At 36.7% G+C, this 26,156-nt stretch overlaps 1 protein-coding gene across 1 annotated transcript in view; it reads left to right on the top strand.

Annotated features, from left to right (window-relative positions):
• Positions 1 to 26,156, top strand: part of unc13bb (unc-13 homolog Bb (C. elegans)) — a 93,341-nt gene that overhangs the window by 55,073 nt on the left and 12,112 nt on the right. The window contains exons 11-32 of the mRNA XM_079860525.1: positions 3,400 to 3,446; positions 3,635 to 3,713; positions 4,876 to 4,950; positions 5,048 to 5,267; positions 5,931 to 6,158; positions 6,318 to 6,459; positions 7,482 to 7,651; positions 10,921 to 11,036; positions 11,165 to 11,328; positions 12,499 to 12,649; positions 15,075 to 15,143; positions 15,237 to 15,326; positions 15,440 to 15,580; positions 16,286 to 16,416; positions 16,504 to 16,589; positions 16,730 to 16,856; positions 17,386 to 17,482; positions 17,856 to 17,999; positions 18,508 to 18,585; positions 19,532 to 19,609; positions 23,356 to 23,376; positions 23,520 to 23,546. Coding sequence (XP_079716651.1) covers positions 3,400 to 3,446; positions 3,635 to 3,713; positions 4,876 to 4,950; positions 5,048 to 5,267; positions 5,931 to 6,158; positions 6,318 to 6,459; positions 7,482 to 7,651; positions 10,921 to 11,036; positions 11,165 to 11,328; positions 12,499 to 12,649; positions 15,075 to 15,143; positions 15,237 to 15,326; positions 15,440 to 15,580; positions 16,286 to 16,416; positions 16,504 to 16,589; positions 16,730 to 16,856; positions 17,386 to 17,482; positions 17,856 to 17,999; positions 18,508 to 18,585; positions 19,532 to 19,609; positions 23,356 to 23,376; positions 23,520 to 23,546 — 2,481 coding nt within the window. The remainder of the gene's footprint in view (positions 1 to 3,399; positions 3,447 to 3,634; positions 3,714 to 4,875; positions 4,951 to 5,047; positions 5,268 to 5,930; positions 6,159 to 6,317; positions 6,460 to 7,481; positions 7,652 to 10,920; positions 11,037 to 11,164; positions 11,329 to 12,498; positions 12,650 to 15,074; positions 15,144 to 15,236; positions 15,327 to 15,439; positions 15,581 to 16,285; positions 16,417 to 16,503; positions 16,590 to 16,729; positions 16,857 to 17,385; positions 17,483 to 17,855; positions 18,000 to 18,507; positions 18,586 to 19,531; positions 19,610 to 23,355; positions 23,377 to 23,519; positions 23,547 to 26,156) is intronic.

Below are 26,156 nucleotides of genomic sequence, written 5' to 3'. Positions count from 1 at the left end.
GAAACAAATGGGTCGAGCGAACTACAGCAAAGAATGTCTAAGAAAAGAGACCTTGGGAAGAAGCGGACCCAGAGTCCTAAGGTCAATCGGAGCATACGCAAGAAGATTCAGAAATTCCTCCAGGGCTCAGGGGAAAACACTGCCTATGACTCCCAGCACTCTCCTGTAGAGATAGAGGATGACATGTTCATCTGTGGAATAAAGAGAGACCCCTGTACTCATGAGTGTATTCTCTCGACTCAGCGTAGTTTTGAAAGTCATACTAACACCTCCAAGAGTAAATTTATTGGGCAGGGGAGGCGTAATAGTGATGGGAATATTACAATCCCATGCATCATGGAAATGAATGTTCCTGCATTGGAGCCCACAGACCAAGCAGAAGACAGTGGCTGTGTAGATGGAAGAGGTGCCATGGATAATAAACCAAGCCGAATTAAGGACAGAGACAAGACAAGAGGAGGCGGCTCAAGCACCATAGTGGATCACATTTTGAAGGAACTGCAGGGGATAAATAAAATCCAAGAGGAAATATCAGATTTGAGACAATACCTAACATCTGTAAGTGGCTCCGTAGATGAGGTGTCCTGCTGTGTAGATGCTGTGCTGCTGGAAATTGAGGAGCTGTACTCCGTTGGTGCTGTAGGGCATCCATCACCTCGAAGAGTTGTGGCTAATCATAGGAGTCCAGATGGGCAGAATGCTGCTGCAGTCCCACAAAGTAGAAATAATAGCCCAATAGTAAAGCATAGAAAATTGGAGAAGAATGAAGTTAGATCACAAGCAGCCAGACCTAACATGTCAGGATGGGATATGGAAACTGATTATCGAGATATGCCTAGAAGAGCCAAGTTAATCAATCCTAAGATTTCTGACAACTTTAATGTCCCCTCTTCCAGATTTAAGAAGTCCAGCTATTGTCCAGTTTATGGGCAAGAGTTTACAAGCACTAGTTCCTTATCCTCAGGTCTCAGTTCTAACAGTCATGATCAAGATGGAAGTTATCATTCTAGGGAGGTTGACCAACATAACAGTGGTTGGAGACGTTCGGAAATGCAGTTGAGCGTGAGTGGAGAAGGATGGAGTGGAGACACTGGATGGAGTGAGGAGGATTATTGCTCCTGCCAGAACAGTGCAGACGAATTGGAAACTGTTAGACACTCAGATACATGGCACAGGTACAATGGTGGCGAGACCAGCAGCACACCGTGTCATTCATCACGAAGCAGCTCTGAACACCTATCCCTACTGTTTGGAAACCATAATGACTCTCCATCCAGTTCATCCAGTGTTGTAGATTGGAGGCATCCTAGGAATCAGACTGTCGGTGACATTAGTTGCGACTGCACATCAAATTGCCTGTACTCCCGAAGTTCTGGATACCACACCATGGATGCATATGCTGATGAATCATGTAGTGGGCCATCCCGAAGCCTTAGTTGTTCAACTGTTGGAATGACAGACTATGATGACGGTTGCCAAAATCTACACTCCTCTTGCGAGCATTGCCTCTGTGATATGGATTCGGAAAAAGAGTGGCCAGGCGCGGTTTGCCCAAGTGTGTCTGAGGATCAATATGACCCAGATTACTCTGAAAATACAGACACTGAAGATTCACAGCCACCTACTCTAGGATATGATGTTGTAAAGATAAATAAAGCCATGATAACCTTCCACTCCACTCTAAAGGGAGCCTTGACAAAGCTTGACATGCATGAACCCCAGTGTCTAGATGAAGACACCAAGTCTGTAGTCTCAAGTCCCTGCAAATCCAATGACCCTGAGGAGGAGAGTGCTGGTGAGTCAAATGTAGACACTGTTGTACACTCTGATGGTGCAACTTTAGATCTCAGTGCATCTCCTCATAAGAGCATCGAAGCCTCTTTCCATGGGAAGGACTTGCTGGAATTACTAAACCAACGGTGTAATTCTCAAGTCTATGATCCTCTAGTATCTACTCCTAGCACGATTTCCCCTTCACATACTCCAACTGAATACTATGCAGTAGACCACTCAGATACTGTAGAGGACATTTTAACAGATCAAAAACTTTCCAATCTGCAGTGTATTCCAGAGCTTAGCCCAAAACATGCGGGTCTGAGTTCAGGAACTGTTGAGTATTATGATCACCAAATGACATTTGGCACCGGTAATACTGAAATAAGTCCAGAGGGCACTAATTCAGGAACACTGGAGACAGATGTTAATGCAAAACAGGTGGAGCATAGTCTTGACAATGAACCTGCCCTTGAGGACCCTCACCACCAGAAGTGCCTTGCCAATATTGAACGTGTGCTCAAAGAGAAGAGACATCGGCATAGACTATCCAGGATTGCCAATGCCTCAAAGAACACTTTCTCTGAAGAGGAATTTAAACAAGGTACTTTTTTGTGGTTCAGAACTCAAAAAGCTGTCTTTTATTTTTGGTTGGTTATAAATGTAATTAAGATCAATAAAATTTTCCTACTGTTTCTGTGAATCTTCCCTAATTTTAACACTGTTTATCAACTGTTCTTTTCTTTTTTCTTTATTATCCTGCTCTGTCTTACAGAGGGAAGCAGGGAAGATGATCAGGTCATAATAATGTTTTGGTCAATTCTTAGTCATTATTTCTTTTCTTTTTTCATTAACGCCGGTTTTCTTTGTTTTTCATCCAAAGTTTATTTGAATGCACATTCTTTATTGGAGTGTATGATAAATGTATGAGGCTTCCCTCTATTCGATTTTGCTGTATCTTCTGTCTGACTTTAACACTCAATGTTTTGTGTCTTTTAATGGTTACATGTGGTGTTTTGCTTCTGTTTTGTTTTGCTTACTTTAATGTGATTTGCCATCTTTTTAAATTATTGATAATTTGAAATGGTGGTCTTCGTCTTGCTGCATTGTTGCTTTTAAAAGCAGTTTCATACCACATGCCCTTGGGGGACTTCAGCTATCCAGCTGTATGTCTATTTATCTGAGGAAGAATGCTCATGCTGTTACAAAAGTGGTTCACCTCAGATGGAAACAGGGACAGTTTGCTAAATGTTTGTCTGGATTTCACTAGGGTGTTTGTCCATCCTATAATTATGTTCTGCTGGCAATACGAGAGTGTGTGTGCTTTAAAATTTGATTTAATTTTTTGCTTTTCATTCATCTTTTTCTCTGATCTCATGAGTTGCATGTCAATCATTTGAATCAGATTTTTAAGGATTTCCATCAATGGAACTTAAAGTCTTGAAGTATTTTTTTTGTTGTCTTGTTTTGGTTTGCTTTCTTAGACCTTTTGGTTAAACTCAACCAATCCTGTGTCCTCTGCATTTATCTTAGGTTATGCTCAAGTTTTATTGTTTTTATTTTATCTTTGTTATTGACTGCCCCTGTACACATTGGTTTTTCTAAACTGTATTTTTGATACCATAGGGCAAAGAAAAGGGAGATACTTCCAGAAATGCTTGGGTTAAAGCTGGGTAAGTTTCTCTTTAGGTTTTATGGATACTATACGTATTGTACTTTTTCAAATATTTGTTATGGAATTATTTATGAGTATATAGAATTATTTATAAGAAGTTAGTTGAATTTTATTAACGTGTTCATTGTCTGTGTATTAATTATTAAGTGTGGAAAATACTCTTTCACAATGTGTTGATATCCACAGAAATGGGAGTGGAATATTTGGAATTGACAGTATGCCAGACCTGCGGAAGAAGAAAGCTATTCCTCTGGTTAGCGATGTGGTAAGCACTCTTTCCACCTTGCATTAAAATGAAGAAAAGTGTTTTACCTGTGTTTTTATAATTCTCAACATGGTGTTGTTCCCCAATAGAAACATCATCAATCCAAATCCAATTTTGCTAAAATATTACTTGTTCAGTCTTATAATTGTAAGTAAATTGACAACATTAAGTCACCAAATAAAACAATCTAGACAAAGCCGACTACGAGAAATTTCCAGTTTCATAAGCAATAATTGACGACCATTATAACTTTTAAGTTCTGACTCAGAAAAATATAAAGTGAAGTAAAATCAACTCTCTGATCTCTCTCCTCCCCATGAAAACATACATTTAAACCTCTACAACTCTTTTGAATGCATTCACTCTGCATGGTCAGGCTATGGTAAGTTTTCAGAATAACCCATACAGTATGATTGAACCTACTTTTTTGTGTATATCAAGATAATACTGCATCCACAGGATCAGTATTGCTCTAATAGTTTGCAAATACACAGCTAGAACATTTGACAGTGTAAAATTAATTTGATGAATAGTCAACTTCAGGGAGTTGCAATGTAACTGTAATTGTTAAAACGTGCAAAAACAAGATATTTTAAATGTCAACTTCAACTTGAACTTGCCTGGTAATATCACAATACATGTATTATTATATATAATATGATTATGATATTATAATAAATCATTTATTTAATGAATGTGTTTGCAAACCATTACAACCTTACTTGATATACTGTACAAGCAAGCAAAAAAAACAAAAAAAAACTTTCTACTGGTTTACTTTTATTAGTTTACCTACTTTCCCTCCGACATGCATTGACATGTTTGGGCCATCACTTTCAAAGGGCTGTTTTATACCGGGTTGTTCTATTACATTTTAAAGGGTGTTTTACTGTAGATGCCTCTTCATACCCAGGCTTACTAGTGATGGTTTCTTCATTAACCCCTCATTCCTTTACTGCACAGACATTGGTTTCCCTTTTTGTTTCTGGGACTCCCATAGTCTTCACCCTTAGTTTTGAAGTTCTGGGTTGTTGCTCTTAGGTTTAGATGCTATTTTTTACATCTAGATTCCACTTGGTTTCTGATATCTGTTTCACCTGGGGTGTTTTATGGGATTTTGTGTGGTTTTAAATTGTTCTAATATCTATTCTTTGTATGACAGTCTCTGGTCCAGGCCAGGAAGGCTGGCATTGCATCTGCGATGGCTTCACGCTCCTCCATAAAAGATGAAGAACTGGTTAGTTTGTTTTGCTCTCTCTCACCATATTACGCACAGACATCTTATTAGTTTTCTAAATGCATTTTTATCTACTTTTATTTCCTAACTTTTACAGAAGAACCATGTGTATAAGAAAACGCTACAAGCTTTAATCTATCCCATTTCCTGTACCACACCGCACAACTTTGAGGTGTGGACGGCCACTACGCCCACCTACTGTTACGAGTGTGAGGGGCTTCTTTGGGGCATCGCAAGGCAGGGTATGCGCTGCACTGAGTGCGGGGTCAAGTGTCACGAGAAGTGTCAGGAGCTACTGAACGCAGACTGCCTGCAGCGTAAGTATGAGCACCTGTACTATATCTGAAACAAAAGACCTGTTTTATAGCGTCCTACCTTCATTTTGTGCCTGAGAATTTTACATTTGCAAGGTTTCGGACACAACCTTGGTTACTGGTGCTTTCACTGAAAGACTCCTTTGAGCTTCTGTCGTACTCTATTAACACCTGCCCTGTTGAACTCATTTACCCAAATGGACTTCCTTCAGTGACATGTTGACAGATCCATTAGCCAAAATTAAGAAAATGATTTAGAGGTGATTCTCACAGTAAAATAATCATCGTCACACATATATTTTACAAGACAGGGTGTTTATTGGATTTATGAGCTTGTCATATTCTACTGTTGTTGTTTAGTGCGTATTAATACGGAAGACTTTTTGCAAATAGAACATGTAATAAAAAATGTTTTAAAATCTTTAATTATAGAATTCCATTATAAAATATGAAAACAATTCATTTATTTAATGAATTACGTCCACAATATATATTTTTTTATTTATTATAATAATTTTAGAAATCACAATTCATTTTTTGAATTGCTTTATTAGATATTATTGATCCCCCCCTCCCCCCCTTTTCTCTTTTATTTTTTTAGCAACTCATTCTTCAGATCTGTGCAAATAAAACATGTTGTTAACCATAATTTCTTCTTTCAATCAGGTGCGGCTGAAAAGAGCTCCAAACATGGTGCAGAGGACCGCACTCAGAACATCATCATGGCCATGAAGGATCGCATGAAGATCCGTGAGAGGAACAAGCCTGAGATCTTTGAGGTCATCCGAGACGTGTTTGTGGTCAGCAAGGCCATCCATGCTCAGCAGATGAAGACCATCAAGCAGAGCGTCCTGGATGGAACCTCTAAGTGGTCAGCCAAGATCACCATCACAGGTTCAAACATTGATCATTAACATTGTCACTGTCACAATTTCTCATTCCCTTTTAGCTATTTAAAATTCAGCAATCTCAGTTCAGTTCTAAATGGTGCACAACACAAATTCTCTACTATACCTCGATGACTTCCCATCTTCTACTCTGTCTCGGTTATAGTTGTCTGTGCTCAAGGGCTGCAGGCTAAAGATAAGACCGGCTCCAGTGACCCCTACGTGACCGTCCAGGTGGGTAAAACCAAAAAGAGGACCAAGACGATCTACGGCAACCTCAATCCTGTCTGGGAGGAGAAGTTTCATTTGTAAGTATAATTCGACCAATCAGAGACCAACTCTTTGATAGAAGTGTCTTAAGTGTCATTCTTTGTTTCTCGTGCCCCAGGCTCTCTCACTCAGAATGTGTGTCACCCAGTTTTCAGTCTCGTCTCTTTTCAGTAATGGAATAAACTTGTCTGAGTGAACAGGCTCTGGTTGAGCCACTGGTCTACTTTAAATATTATTCAGGCCAGTTGTATCATAAGTTTGGAATAAGACTTTTAATATCAGATTATTTTGATTATTGTTAGATAGAAAACTTTCCGCAAGTTCCGAGAAACACTGCAGCACATTGTCCAGCCAAGCAACTACCTGACTGTCTTTACTATTAGTTACAGCATAAATTAAACATGAGTGAACATCAGAAGGTATGTTAAAAGACAGTACAACTTACTGAAATGTCACATGTAATCGCTCAGTGTTTCAAGAGTGGAAGGACAACAATTACATCGACTGGTAAACAAAATCACGTAACGCTACGTTTACCTCAGAAAAGCCATTCAATGACCATAAGCACAATATTTAGCTAGAAGAATGAACTATAGAGAGGAGCATTTAGCTAAATATATGCATTATATTTAATGCTGTCAAATCGCATCTAACATAAATGTTTTTGATTATATAATATATGTGTGTGTGTATATATTATATTTATTACATATATAATATATCTCATATCATATCATATATCATATCATATCACATATCATATCACATATCATATCACATATCATATCACATATCATATCACATATCATATCACATATCATATCACATATCATATCACATATCATATATCATATATATCAATCAAATAATAATATAAAATATATTATATTATTTGGTATATATTATATGTATGTGTGTGTATATATATGTGTGTGTATATATGAAATGAAATGCTTATGAATATGAAAACTTTCATTTCTGTTTTGATTAAAAAAAAAATCATTTTGGTGCATCATTAGTCCCTGATCTTAAACACAGATGTATATGTGTTGTCTTCCAGTGAATGCCACAACTCCTCCGATCGCATCAAAGTTCGTGTTTGGGATGAAGATGACGACATAAAGTCGCGAGTGAAGCAGCGTCTGAAGAGGGAATCTGATGACTTCTTGGGCCAAAGCATCATTGAGGTGCGCACGCTGAGTGGAGAAATGGACGTCTGGTACAACCTGGGTAAGCTAGTGCTGTTTTGTGTGTTGTTGTGTCTGTGATTCTCTTTTTTTATGTTGAGCTTTAGCGCTCATTCAGGAAATGCTGGTTCAGATCCAGCCTGCATATTGTCCTGGGCCCGTATTCATAAAAAATCTTATGCAAAGAGTAGCTCCTAGTGACAAAATTCAGAAAGAATCTTAAAATTAAAGGCAGGTGTGTTTGATTAGGGTTGGAGATGAACTGTGCAGGACAGTCGATCGGCAGGAGTGGGATTGGGCACCCCTGCTATAGACGCTATAGATTAGATCGTGCAGGGATCATGTTTGTGACAGATCTTATTAGAGACACGCTAACATATCAGACAATTAGATTTTAATTTCTATTTCTATTTCCAACAGAAATTAAAGTAATCACTACATTAAGATATTTGGCAACTGGTAAAATGCAACAATGCAGCAGTGATGATTTGGGTCTGTCACAACCTTCTGTAAGCAGAGTGATCACACAAACAATTACAGCACTTTCAGAACATCTTATTGTGACGGCTGACCCCGTTGCTACGTATTACACAATCTTTTGAAGACTGTGATTGGTTGGTTGTCCAAGGAGGAAGGAAAAAAAAAAAGAGCGATTTTTAAGTATAGGGTCTACTCACACACACGCATCATCTCACACACATCAACAAAATGTGTGTGACACACACATCACACACACACATCAATAAAAACAAAAGTTTTGTCTTTTCCATGCTCAGAGTTGCTCTCAGATCGGTCCTGAATCGCTCTTAAGCCAAGACTCTTACGTAGAAGTTTTTAAGCTAAATTAGGAGTTTTCTGAGAGGATTCTTAGAAGCTTTAAGAATATGGGCCCTGATCTCTCTGCAATAATGTAAAATGACAGGGAAATGGGTTAAATTTAGCTGGTTGTTTGATTTCTGCTGCATCCAGGACATGCAGGAACTTGACTTAAACCCTTCTGCCTTACACTGCGCAAACGACCGGAAACATTTCAGTTATTTGATTCAGAATGTTTGAATGAAACGACTGTAATGTTGACTTGACACTGACTCAACAAAAGTTGGTGTGTGCTGGTGTTTGTTGAGTCAGAGTAAACTAGCCGAAAGAGTCTCCTCAGATGACACTGTGCTGTCATTGTGGCTTGATGCATCCATTTAATGTGTTTGGTCTTTTGTGGGAGATCTCTCTGTCGTGCTTTGACTTCGCTATAAAAGAAAAAAGGTTATTTTGTTACTAAAATATGAAACCTAAGGCACTTACAGAGCACAAAACATTCACATTGACTTGTAGACTTGTTGGTATTAAAGGAGTAGTTCACCCAAAAATGTCAATTCTGTCGTCATTTACTCACCCTCAAACAACATCTTATTGCATTGTGGCAATTGCTCAAGATGATGGGAGACCGCTATGTGTAGACAACCTCTCTGCCTGTCTCTAAGTGGGATGTGACCCTTTTCCAAGATTTGTGTGTGTACTCCATTACCCACATCTCCCAACCTGACAGCACATCCCTTCTCGCCCAATTACCCCAGTGTGCAGCAGCCCAGAGGCCTCCAGGACGTCCCAACCGTGAAATCCACTGCTCCAAATTCTATGTCCATCTCTCCCTCATTTTCTCTTCACGTCTCACTATTATTCTGATGAGATCTAACCTTTATTTATTCCCTCATTTCTGCTGTCCTCATTTATACAGTCTGTTCTAGTGTTCTGATCGTCTTCCTCTGAATCTTCGGCCACCACATCTGTTGTAACAATTATTCTCAATAGTAGTAATTCAGCTTCACGTCTGTTTCTCACCCGTATCATCCTCTCATCTCATCTCTCTCTCTCTCTCTCTCTCTCTCTCTCTCTCTCTCTCTCTCTCTCTCTCTCTCTCTCTCTCTCTCTCTCTCTCTCTCTCTCTCTCTCTCTCTCTCTCTCTCTCTCTCTCTCTCTCTCTCTCTCTATTCCCTCCTTCGGTACAGATATCCTCCTTGATTATTATGTAGCACACTCCAGTTGGAAATTCTCCACTTAGCCGACACATATAAATTATCCCAATAATTTGCCTGTCAGGGGAAATGGTTAGGCAAAGAAGAACCCGGTGTCTCTATTAAAAGACCTTCAAATGATTTTTCTGTTTGGAGAGAGACAAGACACATACCGTATTCACATGAAAATAATAAATATTAAAATGAAAATTAATATTTTAGTAAATATTAAGATAGATAGATAGATAGATAGATAGATAGATAGATAGATAGATAGATAGATAGATAGATAGATAGATAGATAGATAGATAGATAGATAGATAGATAGATAGATAGATAGATAGATACTATAATGGTGTATACAAGCTACTAATATAACACTGGCTTGGTAATCTTACAGTTAGGACTATTTGGCATAAGCAATTTTTATTAGATCAACATTCATTAAACATTTGAATTTATTATTAAAATTATGTTTTTATTTTATTTAAGAATTTTGTTGTTGGTCCAGTTTTAGAAAACTGAGCTCAAGAACATGGTAACATCTTTGTAACACACAGCTTCTTGTGACTTGTTACTTGTTGCTTTATTTTATATTTATTAGTAGTGAAATTAGTAGTTGTTTAAATGACTGAAACCAAGTGATTTTCATGACATTTGGTTCTAGAACATCTATAATACATCCTTTTGCCAATGCAGACAAAAGTGATCAAATATGTGATGTAAACATCAGAGGCGTTGTCATGAAGATCAACCTATGTATTATTTTGTCGGCTGTGCTTGTGAATTAACAATCAAACTTCAAGTGTATGATTCATTGATTCTTGTCATTTAAAATAAGTTGTAAATACATGTTTTCAGATAATAATGCATGACAGAAAATACAACAATTTAGTTGTATTAGTTGCATTTACTAAAATTCCGAAACCTGTAAATATGGTAAATATGAATGGCTAACCTATTTATTTTTATATATTAAAATTGAGTTCTTATTTGTTGTTACTGTACTATTGAAAACTGAAATTTCAATTAAAATGCCTTAGCATTCACCACTAATAAAAATAATAATTTGGCAAGGTATTATTGCACGTGTACACACACACACACACACACACACACACACACACACACACACACACACACACACACACACACACACACACACACACACACACACACACACACAAATATATTCAGTTCCTATCTAACCCTGTTGCACTTATTTTTACTGCACTGTTCCCTTAGGTTAAATACTGTATCTCTGCACATACAGTAATTATTCATCCATCTCTCTCACCACAGAGAAAAGAACGGACAAGTCTGCTGTTTCTGGTGCCATCCGTCTTCAAATCAGCGTGGAAATAAAGGGAGAAGAGAAAGTGGCCCCCTACCACGTCCAGTACACCTGTCTGCATGAGGTAGAGCAACACCACCAGCTCACAAACACCACAGCATCTGCCTCATGCATTTACATGCACAAATCTGTCTTATCATTCACGGTTTATGATCTACTCAACGATATTTTCATCTCTATTTTTTCTCGTAGAACCTCTTTCATCACATCACAGATGTCCTCGGTCAGGGTGTGGTGAAAATCCCAGAAGCCCGTGGCGATGACGCCTGGAAGGTTTACTTTGACGATGTGCCAGAAGAGATCGTGGATGAGTTTGCAATGCGCTATGGGATTGAATCCATCTACCAAGCCATGACGTATGTATTAGTCCTCCATCCATACTGTCTTCTATTGTCATCATATTTCTTTCCCCTCATCCACCTATTTGTATTTGCTATATTCATACTAATGTTTAAGTATTTTTTTTATAAAAATTGAAATTGAAAATTCTGTCATTTACTCACAGTTCTAACCCAGTATGACTTTGGTTACTCTTTGAAACACTGAATAAAAGTCTAAGTAACCAAAACGTAGAAGATCCGAAAAGGTACTAAAGGTATTGTAAAATGAATCCATATGAAGTAAGCGGTTTAATCCAAGTTTTGTGAAGAGATATGATCACTTTGTATGATGAACAGATTTAAGTTAGGCATTTATTTATAGTCATGGTATGTGATGTGCTCTATGTATGCATGTTTATATGTGAATAAAGCCTAAATTCAATCTGTTCATCATATAAAGCAATTGTATCTCTAAAATTCATGGATTCTTTTTACGACGCCTTTATAACCTTTTTGGATCTTCTAAGTTTTGATTCCCTGTACTTTAGAGACCGTCATGAGGTTGTGAGCTCTTGCGCACGTTACCAGTCAGTTTACCTGATAATCGCAGAGAAGCAATGATTCACGACTAGTTAAGATGGCATTTGTGTGAAATTTTTAGCGTTTGAGAACTACAGCTCAAGTATAATAACTTTGACAATCAGTGAAGGATAAATAAATATAGTCTTCATTTCTGTGGCAGTAGCTGGATCTTGGCTAGCGAGGGCAGTAATGAAATGAACTCCTGAGTGCTGCTCGTGTCTGTGGTTGTTAATGGCTTGAGTATGAGTCAGTGTCGATCAGGCATCATGAGTGTGAGGAGATGCTCATTAACTGAGCACATCCCTCAAATAAAGCGCACGCAAACGGCCATATTTCACACCGAATGGTCAGGACAAGGTCAGTTGGAGCAATGGCAGATCCTTCTACCCAGCCAATCAGTAGTGATTTAACTAGGGGTCTCTCAAACAGACCTTTTTGGAGAGCCATTGCCATTGAGTGAGAGCCAAAAGTGTGGAGGTTGTCTCAGTTCATTTCACCCAGTTGACTGTTTAGCACCCTAACCATCATGGAATCTTATAAGCATTGGTTTTGTAGTAGTGTGATTGTCTTTCTTTGCACAAAGCTCACTTACTCTCTGCATCTCTCCTGTCTGTGTGTGTACAGGCACTTTGCATGTCTCTCGTCTAAGTATATGTGTCCTGGTGTCCCTGCTGTGATGAGCACCCTGCTGGCCAACATCAACGCCTACTACGCCCACACCACTGCATCCACCAATGTCTCCGCCAGCGACAGATTTTCCGCATCCAACTTTGGGGTACGTTCAACTATCAAACAGTATGCGAGCTGCAAAGAACACACACATATTGTCCATTCTGAAGGTCTGTTCAAGTCCAAGTCTGTCACAAAAACACAGACAAGATTTGACAAAAGCATCTCTAGGGTTGGTTTGTTTATTTATGCATTTATTTAAATTCCTCAGATGCAAAGTAATTAATTCTGGTAGCTTTTTGCAAAGATTTAGTACACTGAAAGGAATTTGGTGTAGGATTTACTTTTTAAAAAATTACATATAAACAGCAAGTAACACATTGAATTAAACACAATTTTAAAATCGAAATACTGAAATAGTATTTTCTTGTTAAACATACTGCAATAATCTTTGTTTTATTTGCAACTTGCAACTTTTTTTTTTTTTTTTTACAGTGCAAGTTTATTATATAACTGTCACCAAACTAGAAACACTGGCATCTTGACTCTGTGTGAATAGGGAACATCCTTTGAATAATCAAAAACTGGTCATTTATGCTCTATCAGAGCTTCCACAGAGGATAGGCTAGAAGTAAAGCTTGATGGTAACTGTTCAACTTTAGATCAATCTGTGTTAATGCGAAATAATACTTCTAAATGATGGAGGAAGTAGACACAGTTATGGAACAGAAGCAGAAACAACAACAAAAATCGCCATTTCTATTTGGCGTTTGCTTGTTTTACTGCATTTTGTTGATAGAGTTGAAATCTGATAAAGGTTCATGTGTCAGCACTAAACCATTTAACATTCAGGTCATCAACCTGGAAATTTGAAAGACGAAATCAAAAGACCATTTTGAAAATGGAAGTGTCTATTGTGGCAGTCTTTCTTTATCTTGTATTGACAGACCAGTTAAGTAAAGTACCATGGGACACACAATTTTATCACCGTCATGGATTGAACACTTCAGCTAATTGTAGGTTGTAATTATAGCAATATACAGTATACTCTATCGCGTTTGTAAACAACATACCTCTTACACAAAACCCTAAACATACCCGATAGTTTAAATAGAAGCAAACGTGAGATAAAAACACATTTGCTGAAGCAACCATGCCATTTTAGGTTGCTTCTACAAGTCTTTGAGCTCTTTTCTCATGACCCGTGTTTCACGGGAGTCGTGCCTGAGCATCTCAAGTGTAATGATGTATCAGGTGAGATACATAGCAAGTTAACTACATCAAAAAAGCCAAACATATGCAGCTGTTTATTTGATGCAAACATCAAAATGTATTCGTTTACAAATGGTGCACTCAAGTGTCTTGAGGTCATAACAGTAATCAATAATCTGCCCTTCTGTGAAAAGAAAGAAATGTTGTTTGTGTTTTACTGCCTCTAGTGTTCATGTCAGCTGGAAACTGCGTTTAATGTATGTACTATATAGGTATGTTTTGCAGAAATGTAGGTAGAGGCAAGTTTTTCCCAATGAGCCTATGTTGAATTATAGTGTCAAGACAACAATGTCAGTTGTTTAATGTTATTCTTAAGTTGCTGATGAAAAATAAGCTTGCTAATGCCATATTGTCATTAGCACTTAAGAGGGTTAGTTGACTCAGTCATCATTTACTCAAGCTCATCTCTTTCCATCTGTATGACAACAAAGTGGATGTTGATTCATAAAATAAAAGGACACAAAAGTGAAGTAAAGTATCATAATAGTTGTCCATAAGACTGCGTTATATATGTCAAAATGCCTCAATTCAATATATCCTGTATGGATGCACGATATATCGGCCACCATATCAGTATCGGCTGTTATATGTTTATTTTAATGTTTTAGTTATCGGCCCGATAACAAATTAGCCGAAATGTTGTTCGCTGTTCACCATGATGGTTTTGAATTGCTTGAAATATGATTGAAATCAATTTGAAAAGGAAAAGACAGTTAAGTGCAACGTGCAGCTCAAGTCTGTCATATAGGCTACATAAAATTATAATAAACTCCACTGTAAAGGAATGTTGTGAATTCCTTGTACGCCCGTGTTTAAGCGTGTTGTTACAGGATAAGTGCATCCAGAACGGAGTTACACCTTCATGATTATAAGTTTGCTTGTGCATTTACAGCCTTTTGTTTTGTGCAATTGTAAGTTTTCATTTTGTTTTAATGTGTATATATATGATTTATCTCATTTAGGATGCATTTGGTTAAGAATTAACATGGTAAAGCGTGTAAAATTAATTTTAAAAGCACTCCTGACATTCAAACTAGGCTCCCGTACTGTATATGTTTTATTTATTTTGAAGTGCTTGGGCCTTGGCTTTTAATGGTGACATGATTTTTATTTTTGAAATAAAAAATATTTATTGGCTTTAATATATAAAGAATTATCAGTTATCGGTATCGGACAAAATTTTCATATTGATGCATCCCTACTTTCCTGACAATGTCCTGGATGGCTGAAAATCTTGCTTTATATATCTCTTCTAACAGAAAGAGAGGTTTGTCAAGCTCTTGGATCAGCTGCACAATTCCCTGCGCATTGACCTCTCAATGTATCGCGTGAGTTTTGGTGACTTACTGGTCTTTTCATTTACAACCTATTTTTAGCACATAAGATGGTGATTCTCAGTGTTTGTCTCTTCTCTTTCTCAGAACAATTTCCCTGCGAGCAGTAAGGAACGTTTGCAGGACCTCAAATCTACAGTGGACCTCCTGACCAGCATCACCTTCTTCAGAATGAAGGTGAAGAATGACAAGCAAAAAATATTAGAACCAGGTTTTGATTCTCAAGCCTATTTTCCATCAGTGCTTATTTTGTCAGTTATATATACTCTCTACCATCTTACTCTGGACAGGTCCAGGAACTGCAAAGTCCCCCGAGAGCCAGTCAGGTTGTGCGAGACTGTGTCAAAGCCTGCCTCAACTCCACATACGACTACATCTTCAACAACTGTCAAGAGCTGTACAGTCGCCAATATCCTCAAATCGGAGACACGGTTAGACAGTCAATCCTCTTCCACCAACCATTTATGCATACAGTACTCTCAAGATATAAAGCTGAAGTGTGCTATTTCTCTGCCACTAGCGTCACCAAACAGGGTTGAGAAATAAGTTAACAGATCGCCCAGACTCACACCAATGCTTTAGATCTGGTCAGGATGTTCAAACAAACCATTTTAAAATTACCACAACGTATACACTTTTCAGGGCAAATCAACAACAAACTACTTGTAGTCACTGCAAACAAAAATGGAATGGAAGAAAGTATTTTAGTATTTTTTTAAATACTAATATAGTATTTATTAATTTGTTGATAGTATATAATATATATTTTGTATATATGTGCGTATGTGGGTTTTTTCAGCTTTATTTAAAAGAGTGAAAACATTGTTTTAGTGACATTAAAAAGTTAACATTAATGTAATGCAATTCGAAATTTAAATTAACTTTTTATTTTCTACTTTTTAAATGTATTTAACATTTACATTTTTAATAATTTAAAATACTAATTCAAATTTTATTTTAATCTCAGTGTTTCGACAAAAGGATTGGGTGTACTTTTCTTGTGTTCACAAAATGACATGATAATTTTAATTTATATAATAATTATTGTTGTTATTAATATTATTAACAATTATAATAATTAATTAAATAATTATCTTTTACCATGCAAATGATTCATGCATGTTTTTTTTTTTCAGCATAAGGACGAGTGCACTGCAGAAGATCAGGGCCCGAGCATCAAGAACTTAGACTTCTGGCCCAAACTCATCACCCTCATTGTGTCCATCACTGAGGAGGACCGTAACTCTTACACCCCTGTCCTAAACCAGTGAGTGTGCACACAAACCTATATACACACCTCATCTAACTCTATTGTCCTGCCATCATGTGACTATCTGTTCCTGTTTCTCCACAGGTTTCCTCAGGAACTGAACGTTGGGAAGTTGAGTGCAGAGGTCATGTGGAACCAGTTCTCTCAGGATATGAAATACGCCATGGAAGGTCAGTTATAGTTCTGTCCAATGATTTGGCATATCAGAGATACCAACTTCTTTAAACTTCAAACTAAAATCTTGTGTGTCATCCTTTCTTTTTGTTTAGCCACCAAATGTTGTTCATATTCAATTATTCTTGCTCCATAGAACATGAGAAACACCGACTATGTAAGAGCGCAGACTACATGAACCTGCACTTCAAGGTCAAATGGTTGTATAACGAATATGTGAAGGATTTACCAGCCTTCAAGGGAGTTGTGCCTGAATACCCCACGTGAGTGAGCTCTTCATCATCTTAACTACCAAACCAAAAGACGCAAAAACGTTTTTCAATATTTGTTAACATCAGGGGCCAGATTTACTAAATCTGGCAGATTAGCGTGAAAGTGCAAGTCTTAAAGTTCTGCGCGTGATGATCTGACGACACGCAAATTAAACAACACTAATGCAGCCGGATCATTTCCTTAATGACCAACGCAATCTACCAAGAGCAGCGCAAATTAGCGTCTGGTTTAAGAAGTGTTTTATTTGGCTGTTAAATATCGGCGCAAACACCAGTAAATTGACGAGCTCAAACCTTAGTAAATCACCTTGCGTGATTGATTTAAATACTCTCCTCCCATAAATTTTGCATCTGAAGGGACAAATGAATATGCAATAAGGTCAGCCGCAAAAATAACAGTCCGCGCCTTTTCAGCGCTAATTTTTCACTGCATGTTTAGTAAATCCTGACAGTATTTTTTTAACGGTTTGTGCTGGCTCAAGCTGTTGGTAAATCTGGCTATATGTCTTTTGTTTTCCAGGTGGTTCCAGCAGTTTGTGCTGCAGTGGCTGGATGAGAACGAGGATGTGTCCATGGAGTTCATGCATGGAGCCCTGGAGAGAGATAAAAAAGATGGAGTAAGATGTTTTTCAGTGCAATTTCCCGCTAATAGCCTGTTATCTTTCACAAATTATCACAGAAGTGTTTCTTGGGCTTTATGGTGCTCTTGCGCCCACAATCCGGTCGTTTTGCCTTTCAAAACTGTTGAAGAGTTCAAAAGTTTTGCCACATGCAAGTTTTTATCAGAGTAATTTTAGATCTTCTGTACAAAAATGAGTTTCTTCCTGCTTGGATCAGCTCACCCTTGTGTCTGTATAATGGGGGATATATCATTCAAATTGTCCAGTAATCGTTATTTGCCCTGACATTTAGCAATTGCTGAGTGTTAAATTTAGACACAAAACTGAATGGAAATGGCATTTAAATGATGTGCTTCTATCTCCTCTACAGTTCCAGCAGACGTCAGAGCATGCTCTCTTCTCCTGTTCGGTGGTGGACGTCTTCACCCAGCTCAACCAGAGCTTTGAGATCATCAAGAAACTGGAGTGTCCCGACCCCAAAGTCATGGCCCTCTACAGCCGGCGTTTCGCCAAGGTGGACCAGCGTCCCTCCTAATCTGATTACAAATAGATTCATGTCAGAACAAATGTCGACTGTCAGAGCATTATCTCGTTTCTAGAATTATCTGCGATTTCTGAGAGAATGGCCCATTTTTAGCCAAAGGGCATCTTGGTGCGGAGCAGATGAAGAATATCAATGGAGCAAAAACATTTGTCTGAAAGAATGAGATGCTGTTGTAATCAAATGAAACTGCTTAATGCAGGCCTTTCCATTAAGCTTCAGTCAGTCCCCAGACCAAGTCTCTGACAGAAATGTATAGTCCCCTCAAGAATGTTTATGGGACATGTGGAGAGTTTATTGGGCTGATGTCCAGCAGTTTTATGGTAGCAGGCACAGAGCGCCGAGTGCTGAGATGGCCCCAGAGAGCTTCTACTAGATTTCCTGAAATGCTTTTTCATTTGTTTGGTTGGTAATGCTATTACCAAGACATTTTGGCTTTTGAAAAACGTTAAGCTCGGTTCTTATTCCTTTGTCTTCACAGACCATTGACAAAGTCCTCCTGCAGTACAGTGCCATTTTGAAGAAGAGTTTCCCGTCCTATTGTGATAAGGAGAAGATTGTAAGTTGTTCTCTTGGTAGTTGACATTGACATTTCTGTTAGTTTTCTGTCTTTTGTAATACATCTCTCGCTCTCTTTCTGCTCTTTCATTTGTAAAGTATTCATCATTTGGATTATTTATTATCACATGGTCACTAAATTATAAAACTATTTTTGATTGATTTATTTAAGAAAAATCTATTTATAAATATTTATTTAAATGTATGTATCTTATTATATAATAAAAATGTAAATAAATTAGGGCTGTCAAAAGATTAATTGCGATTAATCGCATCCAAAATAAAAGTTTGTGTTTACATAATATATGTGTGTGTACTGTGTATAATTAAATTTGTATATATTTAAGAAAAATGTGTTATTTATATATATAAAAAATATATTTATATATAATGTAAACTATATAAATATATATACAGTATATGTATGCAAATATTTCTTAAATATATACATGCATGTGTGTGTATTTATATATACAAAATAATTATACACAGTACACACACATATATTATGTAAACACAAACTTTTATTTTGGATGCGATTAATCTTTTGACAGCCCTAAAATAAATATAAATACATACAACTTATACTTAAATGTAACTAATATAATATAAATATATGGAATCAAATATATAATATTACATTATATCAGTAATTTTAATACTTATTTTAGGTTAAATAAAACATTTTATATTATTTATTTATATATGCACAAGTATTAAATTTACTAATAGAATGTAACTAATAGAATATAAATGTATGGAATAAAGTATAATATCATATTAGTTTTAGGTTAAATAGTTATTCACATCCATGTTGATATTAAAATATTTAGTCTGCCTCTGTTTGCTTGAATTTCAAGAATATTTTGAGTACAGGCTAAATTTATATGTTTTTTGTCTTTGTCTTCTTCTAATAAATCTCTCTGTGTCTCTCTGTTTGTCCTCAGCCATGCGTCCTGATGAATAATGTCCAGCAGTTGCGTGTCCAGCTTGAGAAGATGTTTGAATCTATGGGTGCCAAACAGGTAGGAGAGCAGCAGAGAAAGGTGACCTTTCCTAAGCACTGGAGTCATTTGTCTGGGACATTAGAGGACATCAGGGGCCTGTATTCTCTCTCTGCATATTAAGAGAAATCTTTCCCATGTGTATCCGGATGGGCTTGGTGCAGCGTTGTCGTCTTGTCATTTATAAAATTAACGTTTCGCTTGCAGGTTCCTGTAGGAATTATATAAACATCGAAGTGTTTCACAGCTGTTAATTTTTTTCTTTGATAATATCATTCTGCTTAGCTCGTATTGCATTCATTACGGTTTTGGCTGATGTTAAAGCAGCATTTGTGTCTTTCCTCATCAGATTGCCTCAGAGGAAGCCAGGGTATGACTAGACCGCTCTAGAATTAGTAGAGTAGTGTTAGTTTTAGCTGTTGTGAATGTGTCAATCTGACGGTTTGAATTTTCTCATAGTTAACATGACAGCAGACTTCAGAAATATATAGCATAAAGCATGTGATTAACATATTTTTTTTTAAATAAAGTTGGATTCAATAGTGGACCCTGGGGATGAGGTGGAGGAGGAGGAGGTGGGTACACAGAAATGTTGTGTCCCAAAATACACATATCTGTATGTGTGTTGCTAAAGGCATTTCACTTTTTTTCGTCTGTCATTAATCAGGTTATTGAGGACCATGTGGAAGATGGCAAGGTGGGTACAAGTAGGCTAGTACCTATTGTGCCAGACATAATAAATAATTTCAGTCCTGGCCACTTTTCCATACTCCATTCTAGTGAAAACATTTACATAGAATTAATATTAGAAAAGATAGTAGTTTTGAATGTAGAGTAGTTGCTTGTGTTGTATATGGAATGTGTGCTTGATTAGAACCCTGATGTCTTGAATCCTGTTGGATCAGATGGCTTAGAATTCGTTTGGTTGTATTCATTTGGGGTGGATGAGAGATTGAGGTTAGCGCGTGTGTGTGTGTATGTAGTTCTAGTAAATCCTATTTTATGGGAACCAAATGTCCACAAAAAGATAGTAATACCAGTGATTTTTTACCTTGTGGCTTTTGTTTTGGTCCCCATGAGTAAAACAGCTTATAAATCATGTTGAATTTATGTTGAATGTTGTTTTTTGAAAATGTAAAAATGCAGAATGTTTTCTGTGGTGGATTGGTTTAGGGTTAGGGGGCAGCATATAGTCATTATGTCTATGGAGAGTCCCCATAAATCATGGAAACTCATGTGTGTGTGTGTTGTGGCATTAGTTGGAGCCTGTCTCAGGCTGATTAGTTAAGGATTAGTGAAGTCTTGCTTGTGTTTCTGTGCATGAGACAGTGACATCAGCTCTCCACATTGCTGATCTGTTTATTTTCTTTTTGCTTTTTATACGTTTGTTAGATTCGTCGTACGGCAGCATTTAGAAATCCCAATCAGTTTCAGATTGTTGTGGTTGACTAAGTGTAAATTTGTTTGATGGCTCCCCTTTTCTTTGTAAATTATTATAATTTTTTTATTTTAAAAAGAAAATTTAGTGTCTATCATTTGTTGTTTTCAAATACTGTGAATAATTCTCTATATGCATTTGTTTTTCAGTTAAAATCTATACATCCTTAGGGTTAGGGTAAGGTAAAAAAAAAGTTTTACTAAAAAAGTAAAACAAAATAAAGTAAAATTCCATAAGAGAAATGGCATAAACTTTTTTTTTTTTTTTTTTTCAGAGAATATATCTTGAAGTTAATTAAAAATGTAAGATTTATTAAAGTATATAAAGTTGATTTATATTGTCAAGTTGTTTTTAAATGCTGTATAAATATCACTAGCTTTTGTCAGAATTGTGCAAAAAGCAAAACAAAACAAAACTATTTGCCAGTGGGGTAAAAAAATAAAAACTCATATTTAATTTTCTCATATATTTTCTGAAACATGTTTTAGTATCTTATGCAATTTTACTTCTGAAGTATATTTATAATGTGTAACTTAAAAACAAGTAAAAAAATTATTTATTTATTTATTTATTTATTTATTTATTTATTTATTTATTTATTTATTTATTTATTATGGTAAGATGTTTGTGTTCTTGGCAGTTCTTTATTGCTTAATGATTCTGCTCTATTAGAGATATATATTATTTACTTCGCAATAGAAAACCAGCGGCCCTTTCTTTCTTTCTTTCTTTCTTTCTTTCTTTCTTTCTTTCTTTCTTTCTTTCTTTCTTTCTTTCTTTCTTTCTTTCTTTCTTTCTTTCTTTCTTTCTTTCTTTCTTTCTTTCATGTGATATCAGAGCTTATAAGGTGGTTCTGAAGGAAGCTTGACCCATTTCCTTGTTTTAAGATCAGGTTTACTCTGCAGTGACATCTGCTGGCCAGATTTCTCCACAGCTCTTTGCTTAGGAAGGTGGTACATTACGAGAAGTTCGTATTTGTATGGGCGTCACACATTAGCTTCAGTACTTCAGTTCTGACTGTATGATCTGGCTTCTGTCCCCAGCTGGAAGAGAGTGAGGATGAGGAGGACGAGTTACAGGAGGTTTGTTATTGGATCATGCGTGCTGGATTCATGGTTGTTTCATCCGTTATTGTCCATTTAATCCAGCAATCTCCCAAACGCCCCGTTCCAGCCCACAGACACGCTGCTGTCCCAGTGCCGGCAGTCTGCCGTGTCTGAACTGTGTGTGAACTCCCATCCGAGCCTCAGCCCCTCCCCTCCCCCCGTGAAGCCTTTAACAGTGGCTCACTGTGACCTTCATTTGTGTCTGTGTCCTGTAGGGGAATTTATTACATTCTCTTCATACCCTCCACCAAAGATCATCTCAAACCCTCAGTCTGATTTTACAGACTAAATTTCAAATGAAAAAAAGGCGAATAAATAATAACAGGCTTTATATAACAGCTTTTATGTAATGTACACTGCTGTTCAAAAGTTTGGGGTCGGTACGAATATTTTTTTCAAAACCAATTGATACTTGTATTCAGCAAGGATGCATTAAATTGATCAAAATTACAATTAAATACATTTTATAACATTACAAAAACATTTCTATTTCAAATAAATGCTGTTCTTGTGAACTTTCTATTCAAAAGAATCCTTTAAAAAAAAATATGGTTTCCACAAAAATATTAAGCAGCACAACTGTTTTCAACATTGATAATAAGAAATGTTTCTTGAGCGTCAAATCATCACATTAGAATGATTCCTGAAGGATCATGGGACAATGAAGACTGTAATGATGCTGAAAATTCTTTAAATTCTGATAATTCATCACAGGAATAAATTACATTTTAACATATATTAAAATAGAAAAGTTATTTTTAAAAAATTCACAATATTTATTTATTTTTACTGTATTTTTGATCAAATAAATGCATACTTGCATAAGAGACTTCTTTCAAAAAATAGAAAAAAATATATTTTTAACAGTAGTTTATAATTTCAATTTATATATTTTGTATAATACACGTATTATATCACTTCTTTATGTATTTAATGTTAAAAATTTATTCATTTCATAACTGTTAAAAAATTGCACGCCTCAAAACCTGAGGTGGACTAAATAATTTGTTGAAAAAACTAAAATTTGAGTCTCTTACCCCCCCCCCCCCCCCATTTATTCTGTTTTCATATTGAGCCTAATGGAATATCATACATTATATTCACTCTTTTAATCATCACCCTAGTGTTGCTCCCTAAACAGCACAGTAATTGTTTTACTGTATCTCTATATGAGAGGTGGACCATTAAAGACTTTTTTTTTTTTTTCTTAACCTTGCCCATAGATGGAGATCTCAGAGGACAAGGTGTGTATTGAGTCCCTTGAGTCACTTCTTAGAATTTGATTTTGTCCCTGGTTTTTATTTTTTTGTATATTACACATTCAAAAATGAATCCTGATTTGCACTTGGTACTTAATTCTACAACATTTCTTTATATCTATGAAAAGCCTGAGAAAGCTGACAGGAAGCAGAAGGTGAGGCACAGACTTGCTCATTTAAGCAATCCTTTTAATAGATCCAGATTTTGTCTCAACCTTCCTATTGGTCCAGAAATCAAGCAAAATAACCTTTAATTTTGTTCAAAGAATGAGAGGTAGTGCATTAGCATGACCAAGTGTTGAACATTTTGGGATTGGTTGATTGTGCTAGAGCAACAGCATTTTGGGCCAATAGGACTATCGTATGCAAATTCCCCTGACTTTGATTGCCCATGATTGGGCGAACATGAGTTCAGCGGTATAGAGCGCTGCAGTGATGACGTATTTTTAGGCCAATCCCGGAAGTTCGCATCACCCTGGTTCCCTCGACAAAAACCCATAGGATTTTTCCATTGGCTTTTGGATTATTGCAGGTAATAAGCTCTGTGGCTAAACAAAAGTTTATGATTCTTATACATTTTGTTCACCATGACTATCTTCACAATTAAACAAACCTTTTATGAATGTAGATGCCTAAATACAATCGCCAGTAGTAAAAACTAAACTTAGGCAATTAACGAATTAAAGGGATAGTTCACTTTGAAATTAAATTTTGGTATGTTTTAGCTTACCTCAAGGGCATCCAAGATGTAGATGAATTTTTTTCCGCAGTAGTTTCAATTTTGATATTTTTAGGTCAAACCGTTCTTGTCTGTCAGTCATATAATGCAGGTCTCAAAGAGCATGCACAGAGTAGACATGTGCCGGTATTCGGTAATGCGATAAATCGCGGTAATGAATATGCACGATATTGTTATCGCGGGCACTTCAAAATACCGTGAAAAATAATAGATCCGAATTTTGATTTTTAGAATGCGCACTATAGCTTATTTTCCATCAACTGCTTAAACAAACACTGCGTATGCTGCGCGAAACACGTGCGCACTCTGATGTAAACAATCGCCACTTGTATAAGCATGCGGCCGGTGCGCACTTCTAGTCTAATGTAAACAGTCCTCACATGGAGAAGCAGCATGGGAGGAACGCCTCCGCCTACAGTCTATGGCCGCCGCCGATCTATCCGGATCCATCCCGCTTCTAAAAGCAGAGCTGCCAACTCGACGCATTCAGCGCGAGACTCTTCACACGCTCACGCCACACATCCGTTTTCTCACGCAGAGAAAAATCGCGGAGTAAAGAGGACACAAAGACCGTCAATCAAGACAGAGCAGGTTACTTTTGATATGAAACAGGAGAACAATTGTGTCATAGAACATTACATTTAAACCATTTAATGACCAGCAGCATGTTAGATGACTAAAACAAATAGATAAAGAGGAGTATTTTGCTGAATATGTGCACTGCACTTTTTTACATATTTATTATATTTTTACTTGTGTCATTACATAATTGTTATTATAATGAAAACCACATTATATTTGATTTAATTCATTTTTTGTAACCTTTAATAATACCAGCTGATAGGGCTCTATATGGTTACATAGCATTATGTGAGATATTTTTTTTCATGAGAAAAAAATAACATGTGGGCTATCTACTGTAGCCTTCCTAATATTTATCCAAAATTAGTCAATATTGAATCAAGATTTAAATCAAATCCCAAGTATTGAATTTGTGTTAAGCAATACAAACAGTAGCCTACCAGTCATTGTACCATGTAATCATTGTAACATGTTGTCACTAAACTTAATAAAATTCAGTTTAGTTACCAAATGTTTTGACAATCACAATTACACCTTGTAATGCAAGTTTTATTTATTTTTTTACATCCCCGCCCAATTATCTGTTTCTCATGTGCAATTAAAAATACCGTGATAATACCGTATACCGTGATAAAAGCTCACTCAATTAATCGCAGCATGAAAATGTGATACCGGCACATGCCTAGCACAGAGTCCAAATTAAAACAATTCCTCATCGTCCAAATTAAACAATTCCCCATCGTAAGTACACATTGATGGCCTAAGACACGAAACGAGCGGTTTGTGTGAGAAAACGAACAGTATTTATATAGTTTTTACCTTTTGTACACAGCCACGTCCAAGTGATCTGAGGGCGCGGGCGCTTCCTAGTGTGTGACGTGTACGCAGACTGGTGCATAGATATATACACTAGATGTCGCCTTGGATATGGCATTTTTTCCAGTGAACTGCTGTAGCCAAGGCGACATCTAGTGTATATATCTATGCACCAGTCTGCGTACACGTCACACACTAAAACATACCTAAAACATACCAAAATGTAATTTCAAAGTGAACTATCCCTTTAAACTACGGTCTCATGACTTCAACATCACCATCACTAAGCTCCCGACAACTAACCCTGAAAATATGTGTTAAAATAGTTTGCAAGGGTGCAATTATAAACACAATGTGTGTGTTAAAGCGGAATAGTGAGTAGATGAGTTTATCTGTTCGGCGTGATGATGTGTAATGTTCCCGACAATCTCTGTAGTCCCATTTAGACACTTGTTGGCAACCGCCTTTTAAGTAAAGTAAAACCTCAAAATCACATATCACTGATCATTACTGATGTATTTTATGTCATAGAATAAAACATAAAACAAAACAAAAAAAAAAACCTTGAGCTTGTTCACCACAGACTTTATTTCAGGCATTTAACCAAAAACCCATTCAAAATACCCAT

Source organism: Squalius cephalus (genome assembly GCF_949319135.1).
Source record: "Squalius cephalus genome assembly, chromosome: 24".
NCBI lineage: Eukaryota > Metazoa > Chordata > Actinopteri > Cypriniformes > Leuciscidae > Squalius > Squalius cephalus.
This window is presented reverse-complemented; position numbering and strand designations above follow the sequence as displayed.